At 38.8% G+C, this 26927-nt stretch overlaps 1 protein-coding gene across 4 annotated transcripts in view; it reads left to right on the top strand.

The window, feature by feature from the left end:
* The window catches only part of HEATR4 (HEAT repeat containing 4), a 100246-nt gene that overhangs the window by 26975 nt on the left and 46344 nt on the right, over positions 1-26927 (top strand). For all 4 annotated transcript variants that reach the window (XM_074235765.1, XM_074235768.1, XM_074235767.1 and 1 more), the window contains exons 6-10: positions 2438-2581; positions 18622-18783; positions 20457-20617; positions 24135-24239; positions 26194-26312. In XM_074235765.1, coding sequence (XP_074091866.1) covers positions 2438-2581; positions 18622-18783; positions 20457-20617; positions 24135-24239; positions 26194-26312 — 691 coding nt within the window. The remainder of the gene's footprint in view (positions 1-2437; positions 2582-18621; positions 18784-20456; positions 20618-24134; positions 24240-26193; positions 26313-26927) is intronic.

Below are 26927 nucleotides of genomic sequence, written 5' to 3' on the forward strand. Positions count from 1 at the left end.
GAGCTACATCCATCAAGGTTGATCAATCCATAATGTTGTTAATATGTACAATGTTCTCTTGGTTCTGCTCCCTTTGCTTAGGATCAGAACTTGTAAATCATTCCATACTTCTCAAGAATCTGACTATTTTATGGTTTCTTAAAGAACAAGAGTATTCCATAATATTCATATACCATAACTTGTTCAATCATTCCCCAAATGATGGGCATCCCCTCAATTTCCAACTCTTTGCCACTACAAAAAGAGCTGCTATGAATATTTTGGAACATGTGGGACTTTTATGATTTCTTCCAGATATAGACCTAGAATTGGAATTGCTGGGTCAAAGAGTATAATCAATTTTATTGCTCTTTGGGCATAGTTCCATATTGCTCCCCAGAATGGTTGGACCATTCTATCTTCATATCCTTTGACCATTTATCAATTAGTGAATGACTTGTAACCTTATAAATTTGATGCAATTCTCTCTATATATTTTAGAAAGGAGACCTTTGGATATGAATACAGTTTTCAAATGAAGAAATTAAAGCTACATATAATCATATGAAAAAATGCTCCAAAGCATTACTGATTAGAGAAATGCAAATTAAAACAACTATGAGGTTCCACCTCATACCTATTAGATTGGCTAAGATGACAAAAAGGGAAAATGATCAATGTTGGAGAGGGTGTGGGAGGATTGGGACATTGATGCATTGCTGGTAGAACTGTGAACTGGTCCAACCATTCTGGAGAGTAATATGGAACTCTGCCCAAAGAGCAATAAAACTGATTATACTCTTTGACCCAGCAATTCCAATTCTAGGTGTATATCTGGAAGAAATAAAAAAAATGAGAAAAGCCCTACATGTTCCAGAATATTCATAGCATTTCTTTCTGTAGTGGCAAAGAGTTGGAAATTGAGGGGATGCTCCTCAATTGGGGAATGACTGAACAAGTTATGGTATATGAATATTATGGAGTACTATTGTTTGATAAGAAACCATGTACAGGAATTGATGCTAAGTGAGGGGAGAAGAACCAAGAGAACATTATACACATTAGCAACAACATTGTGAGCTGATTAACCTTAATGCATGTAGCTCCTGTCAGCAGTTCAGAGAGCTAGGACAACCCTATTAGACCAGCTGTGGACAATGCTATTCCCATCCAGAGGAAGAAAAAAAAAACAAAGCAAAACAAAACAAAACCAAAAAACTCTTCAGAATCTGATGAACACTACATTCACTTTTTAAAAAATTTCTCTTATACTTCTTTCCCTTAATCCTAATTCCTCATACCGAAAATGACTAATCTGTAAACATGTTAAATACAAATGTGTATGTACCATATTCACCTGATTGTTCACTGCTGAGGGGCAGGGGATAGGAAGGGAGGGTGGAAGGAAATTCTATAACTTAAGAATATGCATATGCATGTAGATAATGTTGAAAAACTTTCATAACATGTAGTTGGTAAAATAAAATATCAATTGAAAATAAATAATTAAAAAACCTCTCTTGATTCTTGATTAAGTTTCAATATCTTAAAAATTCACTAAGACTTTCGGGATGCTCTGTATCTTGGGAGGTCCTTTTTTTTTTTTGGTAAGGGTTTCATACCTGAAATTTCATATGGTGCCTCCATAACTGATCCTTTTAGAGACTCATCTGGAGCATTGAGAGGTTAAGTCATTTGCCCATCCTCAGACAGGCAGTATGTGATCAAAGGCAGGATTTGAATATAGCTTATTCTTACTTCAAGTCCAGCCCATTAACTGGACTTGATTTTACTCCAAGGGTTCTATACTAACTACTATACTAATGTGGGTCTTTTTGTTTGGTTTTGTTTTTTTGAGGCAAAAGGGCTTAAGTACACAGCTAGTAAGTGTCTGAGGCTGGATTTGAATTGAGGTCCTGATTCCATGATCAGTGCTCTATCCACTGAGTCATATAGCTGACCCTAAACTTAGGATTTCTGAGCAAAAATACTGACCCTGAAGTTGCCAAGAGGGCTGGGGATAGACATGCAAGAGGCTAAAAACTGTTGGTAATGACAGTGCCATCCACTTAATGAAAGGTCCCCTGAACCTAGGGAGTGAGGAAAGGTGAGTTCAGGACCTTGCCTCTATCAGGAGATAATTGATGACACGGACAAATCAATTCATCTTTGGATCTCAGGTTGTTCATATCAGCATTTGGTGGGGAGAGATCAGTTGGATGATTTATAAGGTCTTTTTGAGCTTAGACAGTCTATGATTCTATGATTTTTATAATGGGGGAGGGCAGAAGAGAAGGGCAGAGAATCAAGAACCAAGGAAGGTGGGTTAAGGAAGGGCTGGCTCCTTGAGAATTTACAGCTTTTTTGAGCTGACTTCTTTCATAGAATCTTAACTGCGTAACTTTCTTGTCATTTCTTCCACACCCCCATCCCCTTCCACCCCATCCCCCAATTTCAGCTACCCAGTGGCAAGAAGCTACAGTGGAGGGACTGCTCCGGAACATGACTGATGTGCAGGATGAGATCAGGATTGAAGCCATCATCACTTGTGCTACAGCAGCTATGGAGCGACCTCGAGTTGAAGACACTGGGAAAGATATAGGTGGGACCTTTCTTTGGATGTTTTAGATGGTATCAAAGCATTTGACTAGAGGCCTACAAGGAAAGTCTACATTTTTCCCTATGAGAAATAGGGTGGAATGGAGCAAAAAAAAAAAACCCAAAACAATGACAGATAAAGACAGGTAAATGATGACTAATGGCCAAGTTACTTTTGCTCCTTAGACCTCTTCCCTCTTAGCTTTTGATTCTAATTCTATTATTAATTTTTCTCTACTTAATTTAGGTTTTCTATTCAGTTTCTGTTCTGGAGTAGCTAGGTGGGACAGTGAATAGAACACTGACTCTGGAGTTCAAGTCAGGCCTCAGATACGTACTAGCTGTGTGACCCTGGGCAAGTCACAACCCCAATTGCCCCAATGGTATAATAATAAAATTTCTGTTTTATACTTCCAAGGAAGCCCAGATTTAGAGCTGGAAGAAAGTCTAGAGGTTCTATGATCTAACCCCATCAGGATGCAAATAGGAAAATGAGCTCTAGAGAAATTAAATGACTTGCACAAGATTACACAGGAGGTGACACTGTAGATAAAGTGCTGGGCCTGAAGTCAGGAAGACTCATCTTCCTGAGTAGCCTTAGACACTTAATAGCTGGGTGACTCTGAACAAGTCATTTAACCCTGTTTGCCTCAGTTTCCTCCTCTATAAAATGAGCTGGGGAAGAAATGGCAAAGCATTCCAAGAAAACCCCAATTGGCGTCACAAGAAGATGGACACACTTGAACAGCATCACTACCAGTAGTGACACCAGTAATAAGTGACAGAGCTAGGATTTAAAATCAAGTCCTCTAAATTCTAGAAGTCTTCTGAAGTTTCACCCAAGAATCTGGAACCATGAGAATTTGCTCAATTGAGGTTCTGGGTACTATCTACTTGCTACTTGTTTGATGAGAACCGCTAAGGTTGTCAGAAACTATAACACATGCACCACTGGATGCATATATAAACCATTAGCACTCACTGGATGATGTATAGTGTGTCTTGGCACTGCAATCTCATGAGCTGGGAGTGATGGGCACACTGATTCTTCTGTCATGTACACTGACCATTTGACTCATGAGAGAGAAGGCAAGTCCTAGCCTCAGAATTTAGGACTTTAAGGTAATATGCTGTGTGCTTTGGCATCACATCTATGATTTGAAAAAAAATGTTGGCCCTTGGCATCAGTACTAATCCCATGCTACTCACTGAAGGTATTCCCCAGAAGAAGATTCTCATTACATCCAGTCCAGACCTTCCACATTCAATGAAACTAGACTCACCTCCTTGTCCTTCCCAGAGGAAAAGAGGGACTTAAGAATTTGACATTTATTATTCCTCCATACACCAATGGATATGCAGATTTCCAGACAGTCTTGAGACCTCTTGGAGGGCAGTGGACTAATTTATCATAAAAAATATTTATTAGGTTTCTAGCTATTTTTATTGCCCAGTAAGAAATTTAGCTCAGTATAAGATACTTGTCATTTGTAAGTACATGATCTTATTTGAACTATGTTATTCTTATATACAGAAGAGTAGAATTTAACTTGGTGACATGGGACAGCTAAGTGACATAGCGGATAGAGCACTGGCCCTGGAGTCAGGAGTAACTTGGTGACAGCCTCCAAAAATTTGATAATAGCCATTGTACTAGCTCTACTAGCTAAATATCTATAGTTCTTTCAAACAGTCATCAACTATTTGATCCTTCTAAGTCCTATCTCCACCTCTGGCCAACTTTCTCTGGGTTTGCATAGACTTGAGAATGTTCTTTCTAAAAGGTAATCCTTAGTGCAATTTTCCAGGTATCATCTCAGTAGAGCTGAATTTAAGTCAAACACTAGTTTGAATACTAGACTTCATTAATTTAGCCCAACCAAGATTGTATTTGTGTTTTTAGCCTATACTGAGTTGTGGTCCTCTAAAACTTCCAGGGACTTGTTACATGAACTCTTCTTGTAAAGTTATCCCTTCAATATCTCAGTGGTTAGGTGAGAGGCACCCTTGTGATCTAGAAAATCTGTGTAAATCTTTTTGTCTCTCCCTTCTTACTAGAGAAAAAGTCTGATTTTTTTCCCCCTTTTTCTTTCAATAGACTATTTATAGTACCTTACTGAAAAATTTGGGCTGATGATTGCTGGTTGGTTGGTTCTTGTTCTTTGTTATAGAAGTAAACTAAAATGACATCTTTTTGTTAAAGATGAGTTACAATATGTCCTACTGTGGCTGATCAGAACAATATGAGCCCAGAATGCTCTACCACAGGATGGGCACAAATAGTCCATGTGAAACCTAGAGCTTCTTCAATTCTATTCTGTTCATAGAGTGCAGCACCCTCTCTGATGAAAGCACACCATACTGGTGATCCTGTGCTAGTGTCTCTCATGCTATACAATCAATTTATTAAAAGATTTTATTTATTTTGAGTTTTACAATTTTCTCCCAATCTTACTTCCTTCCCCCCACCCCCCACAGAAGGCAATTTGCCAGTCTACATTATTTCCATGGTTTACATTGACCCAAATTGAATGTGATGAGAGAGAAATCATATCCTTAAGGAAGAAACATAAAGTATAAGAGATAGCAGGATCAGACAATAAGATATCAGGTTTTTTTCCCTAAATTAAAGTTAATAGCCCATGGTCTTTGTTCAAACTCCATAGTTCTTTCTCTGGATATAGATGGTATTCTCCATTGCAGACAGCCCCAAATTGTCCCTGCTTGTTGCACTGATTGTTGCACTCCATTAAGGTTGATCATTGCCCCCATGTTGCTGTTAGGGTGTACAGTGTTTTTCTGGTTCTGCTTATCTCACTCAGCATCAGTTCATGCAAATCCCTCCAGGCTTCCCTGAATTCCCATCCCTCCTGGTTTCTAATAGAACAACAGTGTTCCATCACATATAAATACTACAGTTTGCTAAACCATTCCCCAAATTGAAGGACATTTATTTGATTTCCAATTCTTTGCCACCAAAAACAGGGCTGCTATGAATGTTTTTATACAATAAATTTCAAAGTTCTTAAGAGAGATCTTGAGGATGTCCCTATATCACTTTTATGACCCCTTTGTGTGCTTGCCCTCTGTGAGGTCTCCATAATAAAGTAGTCTTTTTGGCAAGGGTACATTTGGCATTCTAACAATGTGGGTGGCCCATTGTAGCTGCACTCTTTGTAGTAAAATTTGAATGCTTGGTAGTTTAGCTTGAGAAAAGACTACAGTGCCTGGTATCTTCTTCTATAAGGTGATCTTCAGAGTTTTCCTAAGACAATTTAAATGGAAGAGATTCAGTTTCCTGACATGGCACTGGGTAGACTGTCCAGGTCTCATCTACTTATAAGCAATGAGGTCAGCCCAAGTCTGTAGACTTTTAGTCTGACAGTCAGTCTAATTAATACCTCTTCTCTATAATACTTTCTATTGCAACCTCCAAAATAATGACCTAGCTCTAGCAATTTGTGTATCAACCTCATTATTAATGTGTACTTCCATGAAAAGGACACTACCAAGGTAAGGAACTTATCCACAGTATTCAAAACTTCTCCATTTGGGGGCAGCTAGGTGGCGCAGTGAATAGAGCACCAGCCCTGGAGTCGGGAGTACCTGAGTTCAAATCCGGCCTCAGACACTTAAAAATTACTTAGCTGTGTGACTTTGGGCAAGCCACTCAACCCCATTTCCTTGCAAAAACCTAACAAAAAAACCCCAAAAACTTCTCCATTTGCTGTAATCAACGATTCCACATATGAATGGTCTGGTGCTGGATGATTAAACACCGATGTTTTCTTGGTGTTGTTAGGCCAAAATTAGTACAAGCAGCAGAGAACCGATCCATTCTTTGTTGCATCTCAGGTTCAGAGGTTACAAACGGAAGATCATGCATCAACACTTCTTCCATTTTGGTCTTGCTTTCATAGCCTTTTTAAGTTGAAGAATTTATCATCAGTGAAGTAGCTGACCTTGATGCTATGATCATCCTCAGTGAAGGTGTTTGATAAGGCTAAAAACATCATGCTAAAAAAAAGCACAGGAGCAAGACACAGCCTTGTTTCATTTCAACTGGTGACCAGGAAATCACAAAAGCATTGTCCACTATCCAAAACCCAGGCGAGCATGCCGCCATGAAAATGACGTATAATACCAATGAACTTCTCTGGGCATAAACTCTCATGATTGACAGCATCAAAGGCCTTGGTCAGATCTACAAATGTTGTATACAGATCTCTGTTATACTCCTGGCATTTTTCCTGGAGTTGTCAGGCAGCAAACACCATATCTATTGTTCCTCAACCCTCTCTGAAGCCACACTGGCTGGCTCTCAGGGAGGTGACCATCTTGCAGGTGAAGGATTAGTCTATTGAGGAGGTCTCTGCCAAGAATCTTACCAGCAATGACTAAGAGAAATATCTCTGTGATTGTCACAGGACAATTTATTCCCTTTACCTTTATAGGGGTAGACAATGGAAGCATCCTTGAATTTCTGAGAGATAATCTCTTCATGCCATATAATCTGGAAAATTTCAGTCAGTTTTTATATCAGTATTGGATTTCCCACCTTATGAATCTCAACTGGAATAGAATGAGCACCAGCTGCTTTGCCACATGAAAGAAGCTTAATGGCATTCAAAACCTCTTCTTCATTTGGAGCTTCAGCTAAGGATGGATTGACTTCAACTCGAGGTAAACAATCAATGCCTTCTGCATTGATTGATAATGGTCAGTTAAGAGCACTATGGAAATTTTCATTCCATCTCTCTAGGGTCATGTCCCTATTGTTAATCAATTGTGGCTCCATCAACACTGAGTAGCTGAGATGTACCATATGTCCTTTGATCCATAAATAGCCTTCATAAAAACACTTTGGATTGTCACTATCTGCTTAAAATGGAATTTCTTCTGCCTTCCTATTGAAGCAAGAATCCTGCAACTCTTTAAACTTTACTTTTAATGGAATTAAATGCTTCCTTCTTAGAAATAGATGAACTATCTTGCTGGTAAAACCTGTGGAATTCTCATTTTTCATTTAGCAGCTTTTATATTTCCCCATCCCCATTTCCCCATGTCTTGATGTTTGCAAGTATTCTGACCCAAATGAACAATGCAGTGCTGTACACCAAATCTTTGAAAGCTGCCTGATCCTTTTCTGCTCCCACTGTTGCCAACTATGCATTGGTTCAACTTTCCCTCTAAGTTAGCAACAAATTGTTTTACTTAGAGAAGCACAATAATCTTTTGACGTTTTTTTTAGGTTTTTGCAAGGCAAATGGGGTTAAGTGGCTTGCCCAAGACCACACAGCTAGGTAATTATATTAAGTGTCTAAGGCCGGATTTAACTCAGATACTCCTGACTCCAGGGCCGGTGCTCTAGTCATTGTGCCACCTAGCCGCCCCCCACACTAATCTTTTGACATTAATTCTTCTAGTAGTCACTTTGCCTTGGGGTCACCCCTTCAGTTGAATGTGAATATTTAGCTTGGAGAGGATGAGTCTGTGATCAGTCCAGCACTTTACATTGCACATTACCTTCGTCACTCTCACATCCCATTTGTCTCTTCTCCTTATATTTACAAAGTATATTAGATGCCAATGCTTGATGTGAAGGTGCATCCAGGAAGTTTTGTTGCATTTAAGTAAAGAGAAGACAGTGTTTGTGATAAGAAGGCCATGACACGTGCAAGTCTTCAGTAGTAGGTGACCATTGCTGTTGCTGTTTCCAATTTCATTCCTCTTAAGGATTCCCTACCATATCTGGTAGCTTTAGCCTATTCTAGCATTAAAGTCACACAGAATTATAAGCTTATCCTCTTTGGTACATTGATGTTAAGTGTCTCCAGGTCTTCATAAAATTTTTCTTTGACTTCATCAGGGTTTGTCATGGTGTGACCATAGGCACTGATGACATGGCATTTTTAAGTAGCAATCTCATTATCATGAGCCTGTCATTCATAGCTTTTGGTAGGCATTCAAGCTTGTGGACTAGATTAGTTTTGATTTTAAATCCTATCCCAGCTTCACAGCACTCCCATTCATTGAGGCCACTCCAAAAAAATGTATATCCAGTTTCGACTACAGTAAGCTGGCCATCATTTGCCAGCCTTGTTTCACTCAGGGCTGCTCTTTGGATGATACCTGCTGAGTTCTCTTGCAAAAAAGAGTCGTTCATCCTTCAGGTCTATTGGAGCTTGTGTCGTCTATGAGTGTGTGTATATTCCATGTACTGATGGAATGCAAAGATGGAAACATCTTTGAAGAAGTTTTTGTACATTTGTGAATATGTGTGTATATTTCTATTGCAGGCTGGGATCTTCACCTGCTGTGGTAATCAGGTCAGGGTTGGATAAGTAGATAATTAGGGCATCTTTTCTAGCCCCTTCCTCACATCAGGAGGTGAGCAGTGTAGTCTTTAAAAGGGTTGGTCAGACACCCAGGGGGCTGCCAAATCCCACTGCTGCTTACAATGAGGAAACAACCCTATGACATGGGCTACCTGTGTGCAGGATTGTGATTACAACCCCATCTGCTGCTTCACCACAGTCATAAGACTTTTAGATAGGAATGGTAAAATGGTATGGGTGATGTCTTCTGATTCATGTGTAAATTGGATTTAAGTGAGACAGTTGCATGAAATCATTGACCTCATTCTTTCTTCCAAAGTCATTTATCTAGTGGCAAGAGAGAGTCAAAAAAATAACTGATGATGACTATGAAGGTAACGGATGACATTGGCATCTTTGTTGTCTAACCAAGTTCTAAGCATTCCACAGTAGCTGCTTCAGTTGCCTTCATGGCCATTGGAACAAAGTGTTCTCATTCACTCATTCCACCAGTGGAAGACTTCACATGCTGGGGTAGACACTTCCTTAACTTACAGATAGATATGAAACCTCTCAGTTACCCTCAATCCTTACCGGGGCATGCTACAACTTCTTGAAACCTCAGGTGAGAGTTAGGTGACTCAGGTGGATATCAAAGGTAGAAAGCAGCCCTAAAAAGGACTCCATAGCTCTCACATCAGAGGTGCTAGTCTTCCTTGAACAAATCCTATACCCTAATACTATAGTATACAGATATATTTTGTTCATTTTTGAATTTTGTGTCACCTACTGGTTTCTGAAAAACTCCCTCAAAATTTCTATTTAATTTTTCTTACTGATCCGCAATATAGGGAAGTCATGATGGGGAAATTCTAAATGTTGAAGGAATAACTGTAATTGTATCTCTTGCATCTCATGTCTCTGCAGGATTGTGTGTGTATATATGTATGTGTGCACCCAAGTATTTTAAACCTAAGTATATCATTTTTGCATTTATCCACATCAAATTTCATCTTGTTACATTTGGTCCATCATTCTAACCTGTCTGTTAAACTTGGGCATTAATTCTTTATTAAAATTTTCTTTGACTTTTTGTTGTCTATAACCTTCAAAGCACACCTTGGCTTTAACCAACTAAATTAATGAAATTTATTTTTCTACATAAAATGAAATGGATTAATAGAGTTCTTCTACCCATCCTAAATCCTTATTTAGTGACTGATGTTTCTCCAAATACAGAGAGAGAGAGAGAGAGAGAGAGAGAGAGAGAGAGAGAGCTCATGCACAAAATTATCCAAATGAGGTTTATTGATGGGATACAATCTTTTAAAATTTTTATATTTAAAAGTAATTTATATTTAAGGTAATGAGGTTAAATGACTTGTTCAAGGTCACATAGCTAAGGAATTAGGTGTCTGAGGCTGAATTTGAACTCATATCCTCCTGACTCTAGGGCCAGTGCTCTATCCACAGTTCCACCTAGCTGCCCTCTTGAAAGAATAAAAAGGAAAGTCAAGGAGTTAGAAATGGGAGATGCTACAAATCTACAAGTTTACATTCAAGGCAACTGTGAGCAATGGTATTATGAGTAAAAGCTTCAAAAATGGATTTCCACACTGTAACATGTTAGTCTATTTTCCTTGCTTTCTATGAGTCTTATTTTTTTATTTAGTTTTTGCAAGGCAATGGGGTTAAGTGGCTTGCCGAAGGCCACACAGCTAGGTAATTGTTAAGTGTCTGAGGTCGGATTTGAACTCAGGTACTCCTGACTCTAGGGTGGTGCTCTATCCACTGCACCACCTAGTTGCACCATGCTTTCTATGAGTCTTAAGGAAGCGATTGGTGGGTTATAAGTTCTCTATTACCCACCCTCTCAGATATGTATTTTGGAACATTTGAGCATTGCAATGAGTTAAATAAGATAAAATGAGATGAAAAGTATAGGAAAGGCATACAGAAGTTTATCTGTGATCCCAAATATTATTCAGGCCTTGTTCAGATTTCATTTATGGATAATTTTGGACACAAGAGAGACCTCTTTTTCATATATTTATTTATTCTCTTTTTGTACAAATGTTTTTTTTATACATTAATAAAATATTCTTGTTTAGGAGTAAATAGAATACCCCCCCACAAAATATAGAACCACTTGAGTGATTAAAGGGGAGAGAAAAAAATTAAAATTAAAAAAAATAGTAATAATTGTAGGTATGGCCAGGTGGTGCAATGGATGGAGCACCAGCCCTGGAGCCAGGAGCACCCAAGCCCATATCCGGCCCCATACACCCAACAATCACACAGCTGTGTGACATGCAAGCCACCCCAACCCCAATGCCCTGTAAAAAGGGGGGGGGGGAAGGGAAAAAAAAAGACCCAAAATAAAATAAAATAGTAATAATAGTAGGGGTGGCTGGGTGGCAGACAGAGCATTGGCCCTTGAACCAGGAGCACCCGGGTCCAAATCTGGCCTCAGACACCCAAAGATCATCCTGGTATGCGGCTCCAGGCAGGCCACCCAGCCCCATTTGCCCTGCACACCCCCCCCCAAATAATAATAAAAATAATAATAAAAAATGTGCTTCAGTCTTTGTTCCAACACCTACAACTCTGTCGTGGGTAGATCACGTTCTTTATGATACATCCATTGCAAAAGTTACTTCCATATTTTTCCACCGTTGCCATTACTGATTGCAACTCCCTCCTTTTGTATTTCTCCACTACCATGTACTATATTTTCCTCTCTCCTTTCACTCTGACTCTGCTGTAGGGTAGCTGAGCGGTGCAGCAGACAGATCCCTGGTCCTGGGGCCAAGAGGCCCCAAGCCCCCACCACCACCCCTTAGGCCCAGCACCCACCTGGCCCTATAGTCCCGGACAGGCCATCCAATTCCAGACCCTTGCTAGAAGTAAAAAGGAAAATGTGTTATATCTGATCACTCTCCCCCCATGGTCCATCCTCTCCTCCATCACTCACATCCCTACCCCTTCCCCCTGTCCCCCCCTTCTTACTCTAGATGTCTATACCCCATTGAGTATATATATATGCTGTTTCCTCTCCTAGCCACCTCTGATGAGAGCAAAGATTCCCTCATTCCCCCTTGCCTTCCCACTTCCATATCATTGCAATAGCTCATTGTAATAAAGAAAAAAACTTATTATATGAGATATCTTGGCCTATTCCCCCCTCTCCTTTTTCTTTCTCCCATCAAATTTCCCATTTTTTCTATTGACTCCATTTTTAGACCATATTTTATCTTCAAATTCAGCTTTCTCCTGTGCTTCAACTATAAAAGCTCCTTCTACCTGCTCTATTAACTAAGAAGGTTCATATGAGTATTATCAGTGTCATTTTTCTATGCAGAAATACATGCAGTTCATCATCAAGTCCATCATATTTCCCCCCCTCTCCTTCAATCTACATGCTTCACCTGAGTCCTGTATCTGAAGAACAAACCTTCTGTTCAGCTCTGGCCATTCCAACAGGAACATGTGAATTCCCTGGTTCATTGAAAGTCCATCTTTTTCCTTGGAAGAGGACATTCAGCCTTGCTGGGTAGTTGATTCTTGGTTGCATTCTAAGCTGTTTTGCCTTCTGGTATATTATATTCCAAGCCCTATGAGCTTCCATTGTAGTTGCTGCTAAGTCCTGTGTGATCCTAACTGGAGCTCCACGATATTTGAACTGTGTCCTTCTGGCTGCTTGTAATATTTTCTCTTTGACTTGGGAGCTCTGGAACTTGGCTATAATATTCCTAGGGGTTCGTTTTTTTGGGATCTCTTTCTTGGGGGGGAATCGATGGATTCTCTCCATTTCTATTTTGCCCTCTGCTTCTAGAATATCAGGGCAATTTTCCTGTAGTAATTCTTTGAAAATGATGTCAAGGCTCTTTTCCTGATCATGACTTTCAGGTATTCCAATAATTTTTAGATTATCTTTCCTAAGTCTGTTTTCCATATCAGTTGTTTTTTCAATGAGATGTTTCACATTTTCTTCTAATTTTTAATTTTTTGGTTTTGAAGTAATGAATCCTGGTTTCTCATAAATTCATCAATCTCCCTGAGTTCCATTCTTTGTCTGAAGGATTTGTTCTCCTCAGAGAGTTTCCTTATCTCTTTTTCCATTTGGCCAATTTTGCCTTTTAAAGCATTCTTCTCCTCAATAACTTTTTGAACTGTTTTATCCATTTGACCTAAGCTGGTTTTTAGCATGCTATTTTCTTCAGCATTTTTTTGGATTTCCTTGACTAAGCTGCTGACTTCATTTTCATGTTTTTCCTGCATCTCTCTCCTTTCTTTTCCCAGTTTTTCTTCCAACTCCCTCATTTGATTTTCAAAGTCTTTTTTGAGCTCTGTCATAGCCTGAGCCCAATTTCTGTTTTTCTTGGAGTCTTTAGATGCAGAAGCTTGTGCTTCCTCATCTTCAGACTGAGTATTTTGATCCTTCTTGGGCTCATATGCAAAATATTTCTCAATGGTCTTCCTCTTGTTTCTCTGCTTGCTCATTTTCCCAGCCTGAGCCTGGTTTTGGGGTGCTTCCTGAGCTTTTGGGACACTCCCACAAGGATCTCAGTGTGTTAGGCTCTGTCTTCTCTCCTGGTCTGTGAATGACCATATGCGGCCCCCTCTGCCTTGAGACTGAGGTGGGGTGGGCCCTGCTGTTCTATGGGGGGGCCTAGACTGGGATCAGGATCTGAATGTGGTCAGAGCCCCAGAGTCCTGTACCAGGGACAGAGGACAGAGCTGGGCAGTCTCTCTCTACTCCCCTCCCTAGGTTCAATGGGCTCATGCCCTGGGGGCTCCTGCTTACCCACTCTACCTGCTTCTGTTCCTGGATCTGCACTGCGGAAAGACCAATTTGCTTGCTGTGTGCCCTGAGGGCTGGGCTCCACGTGCTCGCTCTGGCAGAGGTCCCTTGCTGTTCCCCCACTTTGTGCCCGGTGCTCCCTGGGGTGCAGGAGACTCCCCCGCTGCTGTGAGCCTGGCTCCCAGTGCCCTGGGGCTGCCTCTGAGAGGCTGAAGTTCTTTCGCTCTGGCGGGCCACCCCTCTGGCAGGCTGCCCCTCGGACTCCGGGGAACAGAGCCTTTCTCCTCTTTTCCAGGTTACCTTAAGTAGGAGAACTGCCTCATTGGGTCCCTCTGTGGGTTCTGTCTCTCAAAAGTTTAGAGACCTTAGTTTCGAAGTTTTATGAGAGAGCTTCTAAGAGAAGTTGCTCTCTTGTGGCCATCTTGGCTCCATCCCCAAGAGAGACCTCTTTTAAGGAGACAAGGTTAGACATAACAGGAAACAGAATAACATTATTGTAAACGGGATCATGGAACCCCCTAATTTTCTGGCCAGGACATTTGATAGCAATGCTCATCTTCTAACTGTAAGGTGCCCCAGTCCAACAAATCAAGACATTCTCCTGATCACCCTTGTTACATAGATTTGCAGAATAATAAATAATTGGCCAAGTACAAGTTTCTATAGGAATTCTCTCTATCTCTAAATTCTTGGTCATTTGCTACCTTAAAATAGACTGCTTGGCGAACAGAGTACAAAAGTACTATAAATTGTTCATGGCTTGAATTTTTTTAATTCAATTCTCCTGAGTTAATCTTTAGAGTCTAGGATATTTGGTACAATAAATAGGATAAAATTCACCTGGGACTGAATTTGGTCAGAATATAACTCTCTGGCATTATACATATAATATAATGCTACATTAATTCTCTTTTTTTTTTGCAAGGCAGTGGGGTTTAAGTGACTTGTCCAAGGTCGCACAGTTAGGTAATTATTAAGTGTCCGAGGCTAGATTTGAACTCAGGTCCTCCTGATTCCAGAGCTGGTGCTCTATCCACTGCACCACCTAGCTGCCCCCTACATTAATTCTCAATTAGTTATTTTCATGTCCATCTTTGTCATATCAAAGAGTTCCTTAAGCATTCCCATTGTTCTCTTTAGATAGCTATTCTTATGAGGAAGGAAATGTGGGGCTAACTTTTTGTTGCCAGAATTTTGTCCTCAAAAGTTTTCTATCTCTTTTGAGCTAACTTCCCACATGGAATCTTGACTATTCTTTCTACTCTCCCAAAGTCTAAAAAACATGTGAGACTGTGTTCATTGTTCCTTCCTTCTCTATCACAGATTCTAAGACAATATATCCCTTTCTTTCCAAGTAGTAATTTTGATTCTAGGAGCCAATTTTTCCTCATTCACAAGAACATCAAATCTCTTGTCACCATATCTATAACCTTTTCAAATATAAATTTGTTATAAAGGTAAACATTTCTTCACTGAGTTGCTTTTGGTAAAGAAAGTTCTTCAGCAGATATGTGGGTGATCTCTGCCTAATATCTATAATTTTCTTTTGGCTTTTATCATCCTTTTGATCCATTAGGGCTTAAAATATACACTTACTACAATATCACTTCTGTTAATCTTTGATATTCATACAAATGCATAGAATATTGGTAATGAAGAAGTAAACAAGAGGACTCAACATTAGGGAGTACATCTAATACACTAATGTATAGACATCTGAGACCAAACATATGTTTACTGCTCCTCTTCCTTGATACTGTTTTCTGAGGATTACTGGATAACTCCCCTATCATTTTTATTGCTTACTATTCTCTGGCATCTGTTTCTCCCTATAATCTATGGCTCAGCAGTTGAGTTTGAGCAGTTTTCTCCTTCTATCTCTAGTTTTAATTTAAATTCCTGTTGAGAAGATCCTGAAGCCTTGTTAGATGTACTTCATACCTGTGTTCTTATTGTCTCTTAAGTACTGGTCCAGAAATCCAAATCCTCCTTTATGAGCAACTTCTTTGACCAACCATTTCTTTCCCATGTCCTCTTTTCTAAAGTTTGTCTTCCAAACATGGCAGTGATGAAAACCCCATCTGTGCTCTTAAGATTTAATTTCTTCCCAGTACTTCATAATTCCTAGAGATCTACCTTGTGGGATAGATAGATCTTGGTAAGCATATTTGAAAGGTCTCAAAAAGTTTTCTGTCAAACCTTAAAAATCAACTTAAAAATCAAGATGTTGAAAGCTAAACTCATTATCTTTTCCCCAAAACCCTTAACTTTTCCTAACATATCTATTCCTACAAAAGGCACCATAATCCTCCTAATCTCTCAAATTACAGCTGTGTGCCATCTTTGACTCCTTGCTCTCTTTCATCTACCTCCCTCCCATATCCAATCTGTAATAAGTCCTTTGATTCTAATTTCCCAACATCTCTTGCATGTACCCCATTCTCTTCTCTGACATTGCCACAATCCTGGTGCAAACCTGTATTATGGTAATGGTTCCAGTTGGTCTCCTGCCTCAAGTCTCTCCCGACTCCACTCCTCCACTTAGCCACCAAATTGATCTTTCTGAAGTATAGGTCTGACCAGATCACAACCCTTATTCAATAAACTCCAGTGGTTCCTAGAGTTTTTCTTTCAGCTTTATAACCAAATTTTCTTCATAACCTAGCCATAACATAATCACTTCTAGCTGACTTTGAACATAGAAAGCTATTAGATGTTTTCCTCTTTTAAAAAGTTTGCTACTTTTAAGCAGTTACATAAATATTTATTTTCAATGTTATGACAAAACATTCTAACTCAGTCAAGTACTTTGCCACTTCTTACATTCAGAAAGAGACTTAACAAGAAGGGTATCTTTGTGCAAGCTAAAGATGATTATTTTTTCACTTACTACCTTTCTAATTTTCCTATACCTTATTCCTGTACTCTTTCACACAAGACATCCATTCCCAGGCTGGCATTTTCATTGGCTATCCCCTACCTGAATTTTCTCTTTCTCATCTCTATCTCCTGGGCTTCCTTTAAATTCAAATATCACCTTCTGCAAGAAGCCTTTCCCAGTTTCCCTTAATACTAATGCCTTCCTTCTGAGCCTATCTCCAGTTTTTCCTATATTTTGTTTGTACATATTTGTTTGAAGGTATTTCTTCCATTAGATTGTGAGCTCCTTAAGGACACAGGTTGTTTTTGTCCCAGGGCTTAACATAGTAGCTGCTAAATAAACTTTTGATGATTTGACTTGTTGAAAACAACATAGCCTCCAGGGGGGCTAGGTGGCACGATGGATAGAGCACCAGCCCTGGAGTCAGGAGTACCTGAGTTCAAATTCAGCCTCAGACACTTAATAATTATCTAGTTGTGTGGCCTTGGGCAAGCCCTTTAACCTCACTGCCTTGCAAAAAACCTAAAAAAAAACCATACCTTCCAGAGACATTTATGGCAGGTCACATGACATATAACTTCACATGGCTGCCTCTGTATGGAACTTTCAACCAAAAAGTGCACCTCATTCTTATTGTAAATATAAAATGCTCTTTCTCTCCCAGATATGCCAACAAATTGTCAACATCACTTGATGAAGACTCAGAAAGACCTAAGTTTAAATACAGCTTTAAATACAAATTGACTTTAGGGAAATCACTTAACCTTTCTCAATCTCACTTTCCTCATCTATAAAACAAATGATAATGATAATAACATCTACACACCTGGGGATTTTGTTAGGATAAAATGAAATAATAACCTGTAAAGTATTATTAGTGAATCTTAAAGCACCATAAAAATGCTTATTATCTAGCTCCAATGGTTTTTCTTCCCATTCTTTTCTGGGTTGCATTCTTCTCCCCTCCAATCTCCTAACATTGGACAGGATTTCCCTCTATGGTTTCATAGTTTTCTTCTCTCTGTTTTCCTCTTAAAACATTACTTTAAGGGGCAGCTAAGTGGCGCAATGGATAGAACACCTGGAGTCAGGAATACCTGAGTTCAAATCCAGCCTCAGACATTTAATAATTACCTAGCTGTGTGGCCTTGGACAAGCCACCGAACCTCGTTGCCTTGCAAAAATACTAAAACAAAAAAAAAAAGCATTACTTTAATTCAACAAATATTTTCTAAGTACCAGATGTGTGGCTAAGAGCTATGAATACAAAAACAAAAAAGAGTAGTCCTAAACTCAAGGACCTATATTCTACTGGGGTGGGGGGGAGTGATACAAAATATACATAAGTAAATAGAAAGTTCATAAAATAACTTTGAGGAAAAATGTTAATTTTTCCAGAGATGCCCAAATTCCTCCTCTTCTTCCTTTTGTAGATCGAGCAATCTGTATTTTGTACATACATAGCTGTTAATTGGAAACACAAACATATTAAAATCTCAATCCCAAAAATATTTTCCTATCTTTCAAAGCCTACTCAAAACTGAAATTCTCAGTTCCCTGTGTTCCCCTTAGCTTTGACAGAAGCCTAAATCCAGTATGTGAACATTCACACTTTAGAAAAAGACAAGCTACCAATCTACACTTGTCATATTATTTTGTTGTTTGTCTACATTTAAAATGATAGAGTAAATATAAACAAAGAAAAGATTAAATTTAAAACTGTGTTGTGCCACTTTCAGAAAATTAGTTGTTATTTATTGGCACACAACTGTCAAGGTCATGCAACAGAACCAATGTTGTATGGTCTACAACAGTGTTATCCAATTCAAATAGAAATTGTTCCCTATAAGAAGTATATTGACTTAGAAAACCACAAGTTAATATTTTCTGTTTTATTATATTTTAAAATTAATTTTGCTAAAGATTTTCCTAGTGACATCTGAATTTGGGTTGGCATGGAAGGGAACTTTTAAATTTATCTCTGATATGTGATGAAGAAGGGTGTGAGAAGGAAATTTTCTGACTTTCCTTTCTTGTTCCAGTTCAACCTGTCCAGGAGATACCAGAAGAACTGCAGTCTGTGCTCAAGGAAGCATTAAGTGATAAGAATGCCACTGTACGCATGGCAGCTGCTGTGTGTCATTACACCATCCAAGCACATGACAGTGAAGCCCAGAAAATCATGGAGGATGTCCTGGCAATGGGTGAGGGGCTAATATGCTATCACATTTCCTCTGAACCTGGGGATATTGAAGGATGGTCCTCCATCAGCTTTCTTTAATTCTTTATTCCCAACTTCACCCTCTGGAAAATTTGCTATCACCATCACACTAGAGATTTGGTTTTATATAGAGGATTTAAGAGCTATTGTTTTTAACTAGTAATCATACCTACAATTCTAGTATGTTCCTCTCAGATAGTCTCTGGGCTATAGTGTTTCATGGTCGAAATAGGCTTTTTAAAGATCAGAGTGACTTGGGGGCGGCTAGGTGGTGCAGTGGATAAAGCACCAGCCCAGAGTCAGGAGTACCTGGGTTCAAATCCGGTCAAATAATTACCTAGCTGTGTGGCCTTGGGCAAGCCACTTAACCTCATTTGCCTTGCAAAAACCTAAAAAAAAAAGATCAGAGTGATTAAATAGGAGTCCCTTCATTCTTTTTGTTTGTTTTTTAGGTTTTGTTTTGGGTTTTTTTGCAAGGCAAATGGGATTAAGTGGCTTGCCCAAGGCCACACAGCTAGGTAATTATTAAGTGTCTGAGATGGTATTTGAACCCAGGTACTCCTGACTCCAAGGCCCGTGCTTTATCCACTATGCCACCTAGCGGCCCCTCCTCTTCATTCTTAAAAGAAAAAAAAAATCACAATTAAGCAGAGCATGACAATATTATTAAGAAGAGATGTAAGACAATTTCTTCATACTCTCAAAAGCAAAGTCATATTATCTGAGGAAACAGAGAGCTCAGGAAAGAGTCATAGAGGTCAAAATTCTTTGAACTGGGGCAGATGGTTATAGAGCAGTAGATAGAGCACTGACCCTGGAGTTAGGAGGACCTGAGTTCAAATCTACCCTCAGACACAATAATTGCCTAGCTGTGTGACCTTGGGCAAGTCACTTAATCCCATTGCCTTAAAAAAAATAAAAGGTTTTTTTTAAATCTTTGATTCATCAGAGAATAGAGCTATTCTACACCCAAGAGTGGAATGGAAGCCTGAAAATCTAACCTCTTTGAGGAATTTTGACAAAGCACCCATAGGGTATCATCAGGGAACTATTCCTCTCTGTTCTCAAGGATCATGATTCTAGAAAGGATAGTGGGAAGTCATTGAAGAGGCAAGTAGGCACCATCTGGAATTATACCAGAAATGCACTTTTCTATTTTTTTTTTTGCAGGGAATCTATCCTACCATCATTATCTCCTGTACTCCTTTCTCCAATAACTTTTGGTCACTAAGGAAAATTCCTTTTGAATTAATAATCACTGAAGCATATTTTTGAGGGTCTACTACTTGCCTATGAGAGGCATTGTGTACTATTGCAGTGTTTCCTGGATTGTGCTCAAAACATTTGGGATGAGGAAAGGCACAGAGGATAAAGGTGTGCTTTAAGAAGTACTTCTCAGGGTGGCTAGGTGGCGTAGTGGATAAAGCACTGGCCCTGGAGTCAGGAGTACCTGGGTTCAAATACGGCCTCAGACACTTAATAATTACCTAGCCATGTGGCCCTGGGCAAGCCACTTAACCCCGTTTGCCTTGCAAAAACCTAAAAAAAAAGTACTTCTCTCTTCTCATCCCTAGCTAAGTTGCCTGTGTAGTCCATCTAAATGAACTCTACCTGCTTCATGATCTATCTACTTTTCCTACAATTCCATCTTAACAGGCAATGATGCTGACAGCTGGGCAGCAGCCCAATGCTTGGCTCTGGATGGGATTGCTTCTTTAGCTGTGGTGAAGAGACTCCTCTATCAACTCTTTTGCAGAAAGGATAAGGAAACAGAGGAACAAACTTGCCTCCTACTAAGCCATCTCAGTAAAAAAACGGTAGGTGCCCATTCTAGAGAAATTCAGCGAGACACCAAAACAGAAATTGGATCTTCCACTAATCTTAAAACCAGATTATGGTGGGATTATATATTTTCCTAACAAATCATCTTTATAAGGGATGGACTCTAGTCTATCTATATTAATCCTTTGCCTACTATAAAGGGCTATTCATACTTTTCCAAAAATATAAGTATTTATCACCTGCCTAGCTATTCACAACTTTGTGAACTGGTATGCATAGAGTCATATTGGCACACCAAGGTTTGTAGAGAACAGTGGTTAAGAATTTGGGAAAGTTAATGGTGATTAATTCTCAAGTCGGGGAAGCTGTGACTTTCCATATGTCAGGGCAAGTCAGAGTTACCAGGAAGTCAAACAAATGATCTAAGGGTTTATAGGGAACAATAGTCAGGATTCTGTAAAGTTCAGAGAATCTCAGAATTGGAAGTAAACTCAAATTTCCATCTATATCAGATCCATTTCTGAATAAGAATCCCTTCAATAACATGCCCAATAAGTCATCCAACTTTTACTTGAAGATTTCCAAAAAAGGGGAGCTCAGTAACAGCAGAGACAACCCACTATATCTAAGTGTGTAACTATAATTGTTAGGATGTTTTCCCTCACATTGACCTTAAACTTGCCTCTTGGAAAGATCTGCCTGTTTCTCCTCACTCTGCTTTCTGGGGCCAAGAAGAACAAAGATTATTCTCTCTTTCACTTGTTAGTGCTTCCAATACTTGAAGATATCAATCAAGGGCCCTTAAATTTTCTCAAGATTAAATACCTCCAGTTGCTTCAATCAATTCTCATACAGCAGGAATTTGAGACCCTTAACCATGCTGGTTGCCCTTCTCTGGAAAGGCAGATGTGGTGGCTTCAACTCAATACAATACTCCAAAGTAGAGTACAGAGGGACTATCATTACCTTATTCCTTATTATTATAATACCTTCTTAATGCTACCTAATATATTAGATTTCTTGACTATTATAACACTCTATTGACTCATATTTAAGTAACAGACCACTAATAACTCTTTTTTAGGTGAATTACTAAAACCCATGAAGTTGATTTTTTTGTACATAAGTAAAAGACTTGGTTTTTCTATTTGCTATATTCATTCCTATTAAATTTCATCTTAATATTAGGTCCATTTTCTGTCTGGATTGAGATATCCTTTATGCCATCAGTAAATTTTTTTTTGTTTTTTGTTTTTAGGTTTTTTAATAAGGCAAACGGGGTTAAGTGGCTTGCCCAAGGCCACAAGGCTAGGTAATTATTAAGTGTCTGAGACCAGATTTGAACCCAGGTACTCCTGACTCCAGGGCCGGTGCTTTATCCACTACGCCACCTAGCCGCCCTTCATCAATAAGTTTTACAACCATTCTATCCATGCATTTATCCAAAATACTGGTTTTAAAAAAAAATCAAATCGTTATAGCCAGTGAAATTTTACCTTACCCTTTGAATGATTTTTCTATCCTGGACCCGATTGCTAGCAGAGCAATATCTGATTAATCTATTATATTATCTATCGCCCCCAATTCTTTTTAGAGTCTTGTTGAACTCTTATTTGCAGGGGAGTAAACAGAGGTTACATGATAGGATAAAAGGATGCTGTCTCACTTGTACAAAAATATTCATAGCAGCTCTGTTTGTGGTGGCAAAGAATTGGAAATCAAGTGAATGTCCATCAATTGGGGAATAGCTGAACAAATTGTGGTATATGTAGGTCATTGAATACTATTGTTCTATTAGAGATGGGAACTCAGAGAAGCCTAGAAAGACTTGCATGAACTGATGCTGAGTGAGATGAGCAGAACCAGAAGAACATTGTACACCATAACAGCAACATGGGGTTGATGATCAACTTTAACGGACTTGCTCATTTCATCAGTGTAATAATCAGGGTTAATTTTAGGGTATCTGCAATGGAGATTCTCTATCCAAAGAAAGAATTGTGAAGTTTAAACAAAGACCAGACTATTACCTTCAATTAAAAAAAAGTTATCTTATGTATTACATAATTTTGCAATCTTTTATATTTTATTTTTTCCTTAAGAATATGATTTTTCTCTCAACACATTCAATTTTGATCAATATATAGCATGGAAACAATGTAAAGACTATCAAACCCCCTCCTGGGGGGGAGGGAAGCAAAGTTGGGGGAAAAAAATTATAAAATTTAAAAAAAAATAGGGGGCAGCTAGGTGGTGTAGTGGATAAAGCACCGGCCCTGGAGTAAGGAGTACCTGGGTTCAAATTCGGTCTCAGACACTTAATAATTACCTAGCTGTGTGGTCTTGAGCAAGCCACTTTAACCCCATTTGCCTTGCAAAAACCTAAAAAAAAAAGTTGTAAAAAAAAATTAAAAAAATAAAAATATTAGTTCATGTCAAAAAAAAGATACTGTCTATACATTGTAACCTTCTCTTTTCACTACCTCTTTTTTTTTGCTCTGACCTTACCAAGCTTGGAAAACCAATTCCATATGTAGTCAAGTTTGAGATTAGTAGTACACATTCCTCCTACAATTTCTTTTCACAATCTTCATGTAGGTATCACTCTGCAACAAAAGATCTATGAGGCATTCAGGAAAAAAACAAGGATATGATTGGAGACAAATATCTTCCTACAGAAACATTTAGTCTAGTTATCTTTTCACTTTTTTATGTACAACTAACTTTTTAATCACAAAATGCTAAGTCTCTTAAATCTATTAATATAGTAAGGAGAGTTGAGCATGGATAGGAATGGGGACTGAGTTAGATATAAATTGCAGGTTTCATGTTTTAATATTTTGAGCAATATTCATTTTCTGGATGAAATTTAGATCCAGCCATCAAAGAGCTAATCAAAACTGCTTTTGCCTAATGCTACCTCATAGGCTAGGCAATAGGGAAGAAGCCTTGTCGATAGACTAAGCTTCCACAGGTTACCAAAAGGATTACAGGCTCTCAGAAAAGGAGTAGCTTATACATGCATAGTAGACAGCAGGGCCCTGACCAGGTGTATGTGCTTGATCCTTCGCAGTCAGAGGTGAGACTTAGCTCTGTCTCACCTGCCACCCCCTCACCCCTTGTCCCTGAATTGGACAGTAACTAACAAAGTCTGGGTTGGTAGGCAGAGGTTAACTTACAGCATATAAATGGAATAATATGAGCAAGTTATATATTGGCCAATATGAAAAGAGGAGAAAAGGGAAAAACAACTACTGAATTAGGGTCAAAGAGCAGCCTAGGATTTTTCTTGTTAAATCTGGGTGAACTAGGCCCCTCTTTTGTTCTCTCCAAACTTAATGGAACCCAAGATGGCTGACTGTGATTGGAGAAGCAGGTATCTTACCTTTCCTCTGTTATGAGGTAGACATCTTTTTTTTTGCTTTTTTTTGGTAAGACATCTCAATTTTTTAAGACTGTTGCTGAATGTCACATTATGGTTAGTCTTTCAAGATTTCATCATTACTAAAGGTACACAGAGATATCACTAAACTATGTCTTACATCTCCTCAGAGCCTAATACACACACTACTTGCTGTGGAGCTGAACAGTTGCCAGTGGGAAGACCGAATTGTGGCCTGCCGAGCTCTAGCCCGAATCAATGGGAGTGTCACCCAGGTAAATCTTTTTCCAGCCCTGCTAAATTGAAGCTGCAGTATTAATAAGGTGGGCCGTACTTGTAGCTATTTGCTACTCTCAAATTCCTCATTTCAACTCTACTATGCTTACCAAACAGATCTCTCTATCCCAGTACCACTGCTTCCTATCTCTGAAGTTACCAAAATCAAAATTAAAAGACACTAGCTATATCACAATGCATCAGTAAGAAGCAGTTAGCCACTGTGACAAATTCCTTGCCAGACTGATTAAGTACCAGTCAAATATCACCCCTAACTCCACCCCATAGATGGCCCCTCTATCTGACCTTAAACTTTCTGACCAAAAAAAATATTTATGTGCTGCATGTCTAATCAATATTCAGTGATGGACATTAGAAGGCCTTGAGCATGGTTTTCCTGATATAAACAAGTAAAGGAGATGTTTCTTGGTGTTAGGGAAGAGGAAAGGATGGTTTTTATGCTTCATATCTGATACTTGTTTTAGCAAAAATTACACCCCCAACCCCTGGGACAAGAGAGGATTCCACTTTTTCCTCTAGCCAATAGAAATTAGACAGAATGTCAAATGGCTAATATAGACATTTGTTTTTCATGATTATACATATTTGTGATAGGTTTTGGATTTATTTGTCTTGTCAATGGGTGTGGGAAAGGGAGAAGGGAAGGAGAGAATTCTAAATTGAAAATGAAAATAAAATTGAAATAAAAACCAAAACAACAACAAAAAAAAGGATGCTCTCTCCACTCAAGAAATTTATAGTCTAATTGATGAGATAAGATAATTAGTAAACAAGTGCTAAGCTAAATAGTATTTACTATAAGTATAATTGAAGAAAAGAGATTGAGGATTAAAGTAGTCAAGGAAGGCCTCATGGAAGAACTGGGTCTTGAACTGTGCTAAATCTAGATACATATACAAAGGCTCTTCCAAACAAGGGGAGCAGCAAGACTGACCCCTAACCACACCATGCTTATCTGCTCTAGATAAATCTTCCTAGTGTCATAAAAATGCTTGATTCTTTCTTAGCCTTCTTTTTTCCCACAATTTATTTCATCACCCTGCCATTGTCTATGGAGTATCTTCAGTTATCTAAAAGGATTTGCCACAAGGATGTTGAACAAGGTCATCTTATTCTCATCTACCCTGAATACCACAAGACTGATCTAAAACTATATTTGTCTTTCCCATGGCTTTAACATCTGACTACCTAGAGGTACGGGTATAAACTGAATAATCAGGACACAGAAATTCAATTATGGGCTAGAGAATCATGAAATCTAAGAGATCTCATGCAACTCATACCCAAGCAAGAATACCTTCTACCACATCCTCAATAAGTGATAATCTAATGGCTACTTAAAGACTGCCAGAAAGAGATCATTTATCTCCCAAGACAAGACATTCTACTTGTCTACAGCTCTTTGACCTAAAGATTGTAGTATGCATAACTAACATGGGGACCAAATAAGATCTAAATGGATCAAGAGCTTTCTCTGAAATTCTGTTTGGCAGCTGAGTGGTACAATGAATAGAACACCAAACCTGAAGTCAGGAAAATTTAACTTCCTGAGTTTAGATCTGTTTTCAGACACTCAGTTTCCTCAACTGTGAAATGAGCTGGAGAAAAGAACAGGACTGAAAATTGACTGAACAACAACTGGAAAAGATAATTCAGGTGGTTTCATTCATAATTTCACTCATTGTACACTACTTCCTAATGGAATGAATCTGAGTGACAATTTACAAATATGAGTGGAAAGAGTTGAAAAAGAGACATTCATAAGATAAATACTTATTGTCATGAAACTGAAAAGAAGTAGGGCTATATTTTGCCAGAATAATTTCCTCTCTTTCTTTGCTTCCTTCTCTTCTCATGTCACACCCTACTAACATTGTGTCTCAGGTACTCAACCAGGTTGTATTGATCCCTGGGGATGTTTTGTCTTTCTAGGATCTGAAACAAAAGTTGATCCAACTGATGTGGAATGATTGGAACTGGAGTGTACGCCAGGCAGCTGCCCAAAGTCTTGGACAGATGAATCTGGGAAAGGAGGTGCATGACAAGATCAGGTAGGCTGTGTCTTTAGAATGGTCAAAAAGAAGTGGTGTAAGCAGGGGTAAAAATTTACCAAGTGGCTGTAGGTGGAATGTATGCAAATATATTTATAATATCCTTTTCCCCCTAATTACATGTTAAATTTTTTTTTAATTTTAAAAACAGTTTTGAGTTCTAAATTCTATCTCTTCCTTCCTCTCTCTCTGAGTCAGTAAGGAATCTGATACAGGTTATATATGTGCAATCATGTAAAACATTTCCATATTAGTTATTTTGTGCAAGACTCAAAAGAGCTGCTATAAATCTTTTTGCACAGATTCTTTTTCCTTTTTTCTGAATGTCTTTGGGATCTAAAGGTAGCAGTGGTATTCCTGAATCAAAGCAGAGTTTTATATATTCCTTTTGGGATGGTTCCAAATTGCTCTAAAGAATGGTTGAATCAGGGAAGCTAGGTGGTGCAGTGGATAAAGCACCGCCCTGGAGTCAGGAGTACCTGGGTTCAAATCCAGTCTCAGACACTTAATAATTACCTAGCTGTGTGGCCTTGGGCAAGCCACTTAAACCCATTGCCTTGCAAAAAAAAAAAAAAAAAAAGAATGGTTGAATCAATCCAACCTTTCTGGAGAGCA

The sequence above is a fragment of the Macrotis lagotis genome, chromosome 4 (genome assembly GCF_037893015.1).
Source record: "Macrotis lagotis isolate mMagLag1 chromosome 4, bilby.v1.9.chrom.fasta, whole genome shotgun sequence".
In the NCBI taxonomy this organism is placed as follows: Eukaryota; Metazoa; Chordata; class Mammalia; order Peramelemorphia; family Peramelidae; genus Macrotis; species Macrotis lagotis.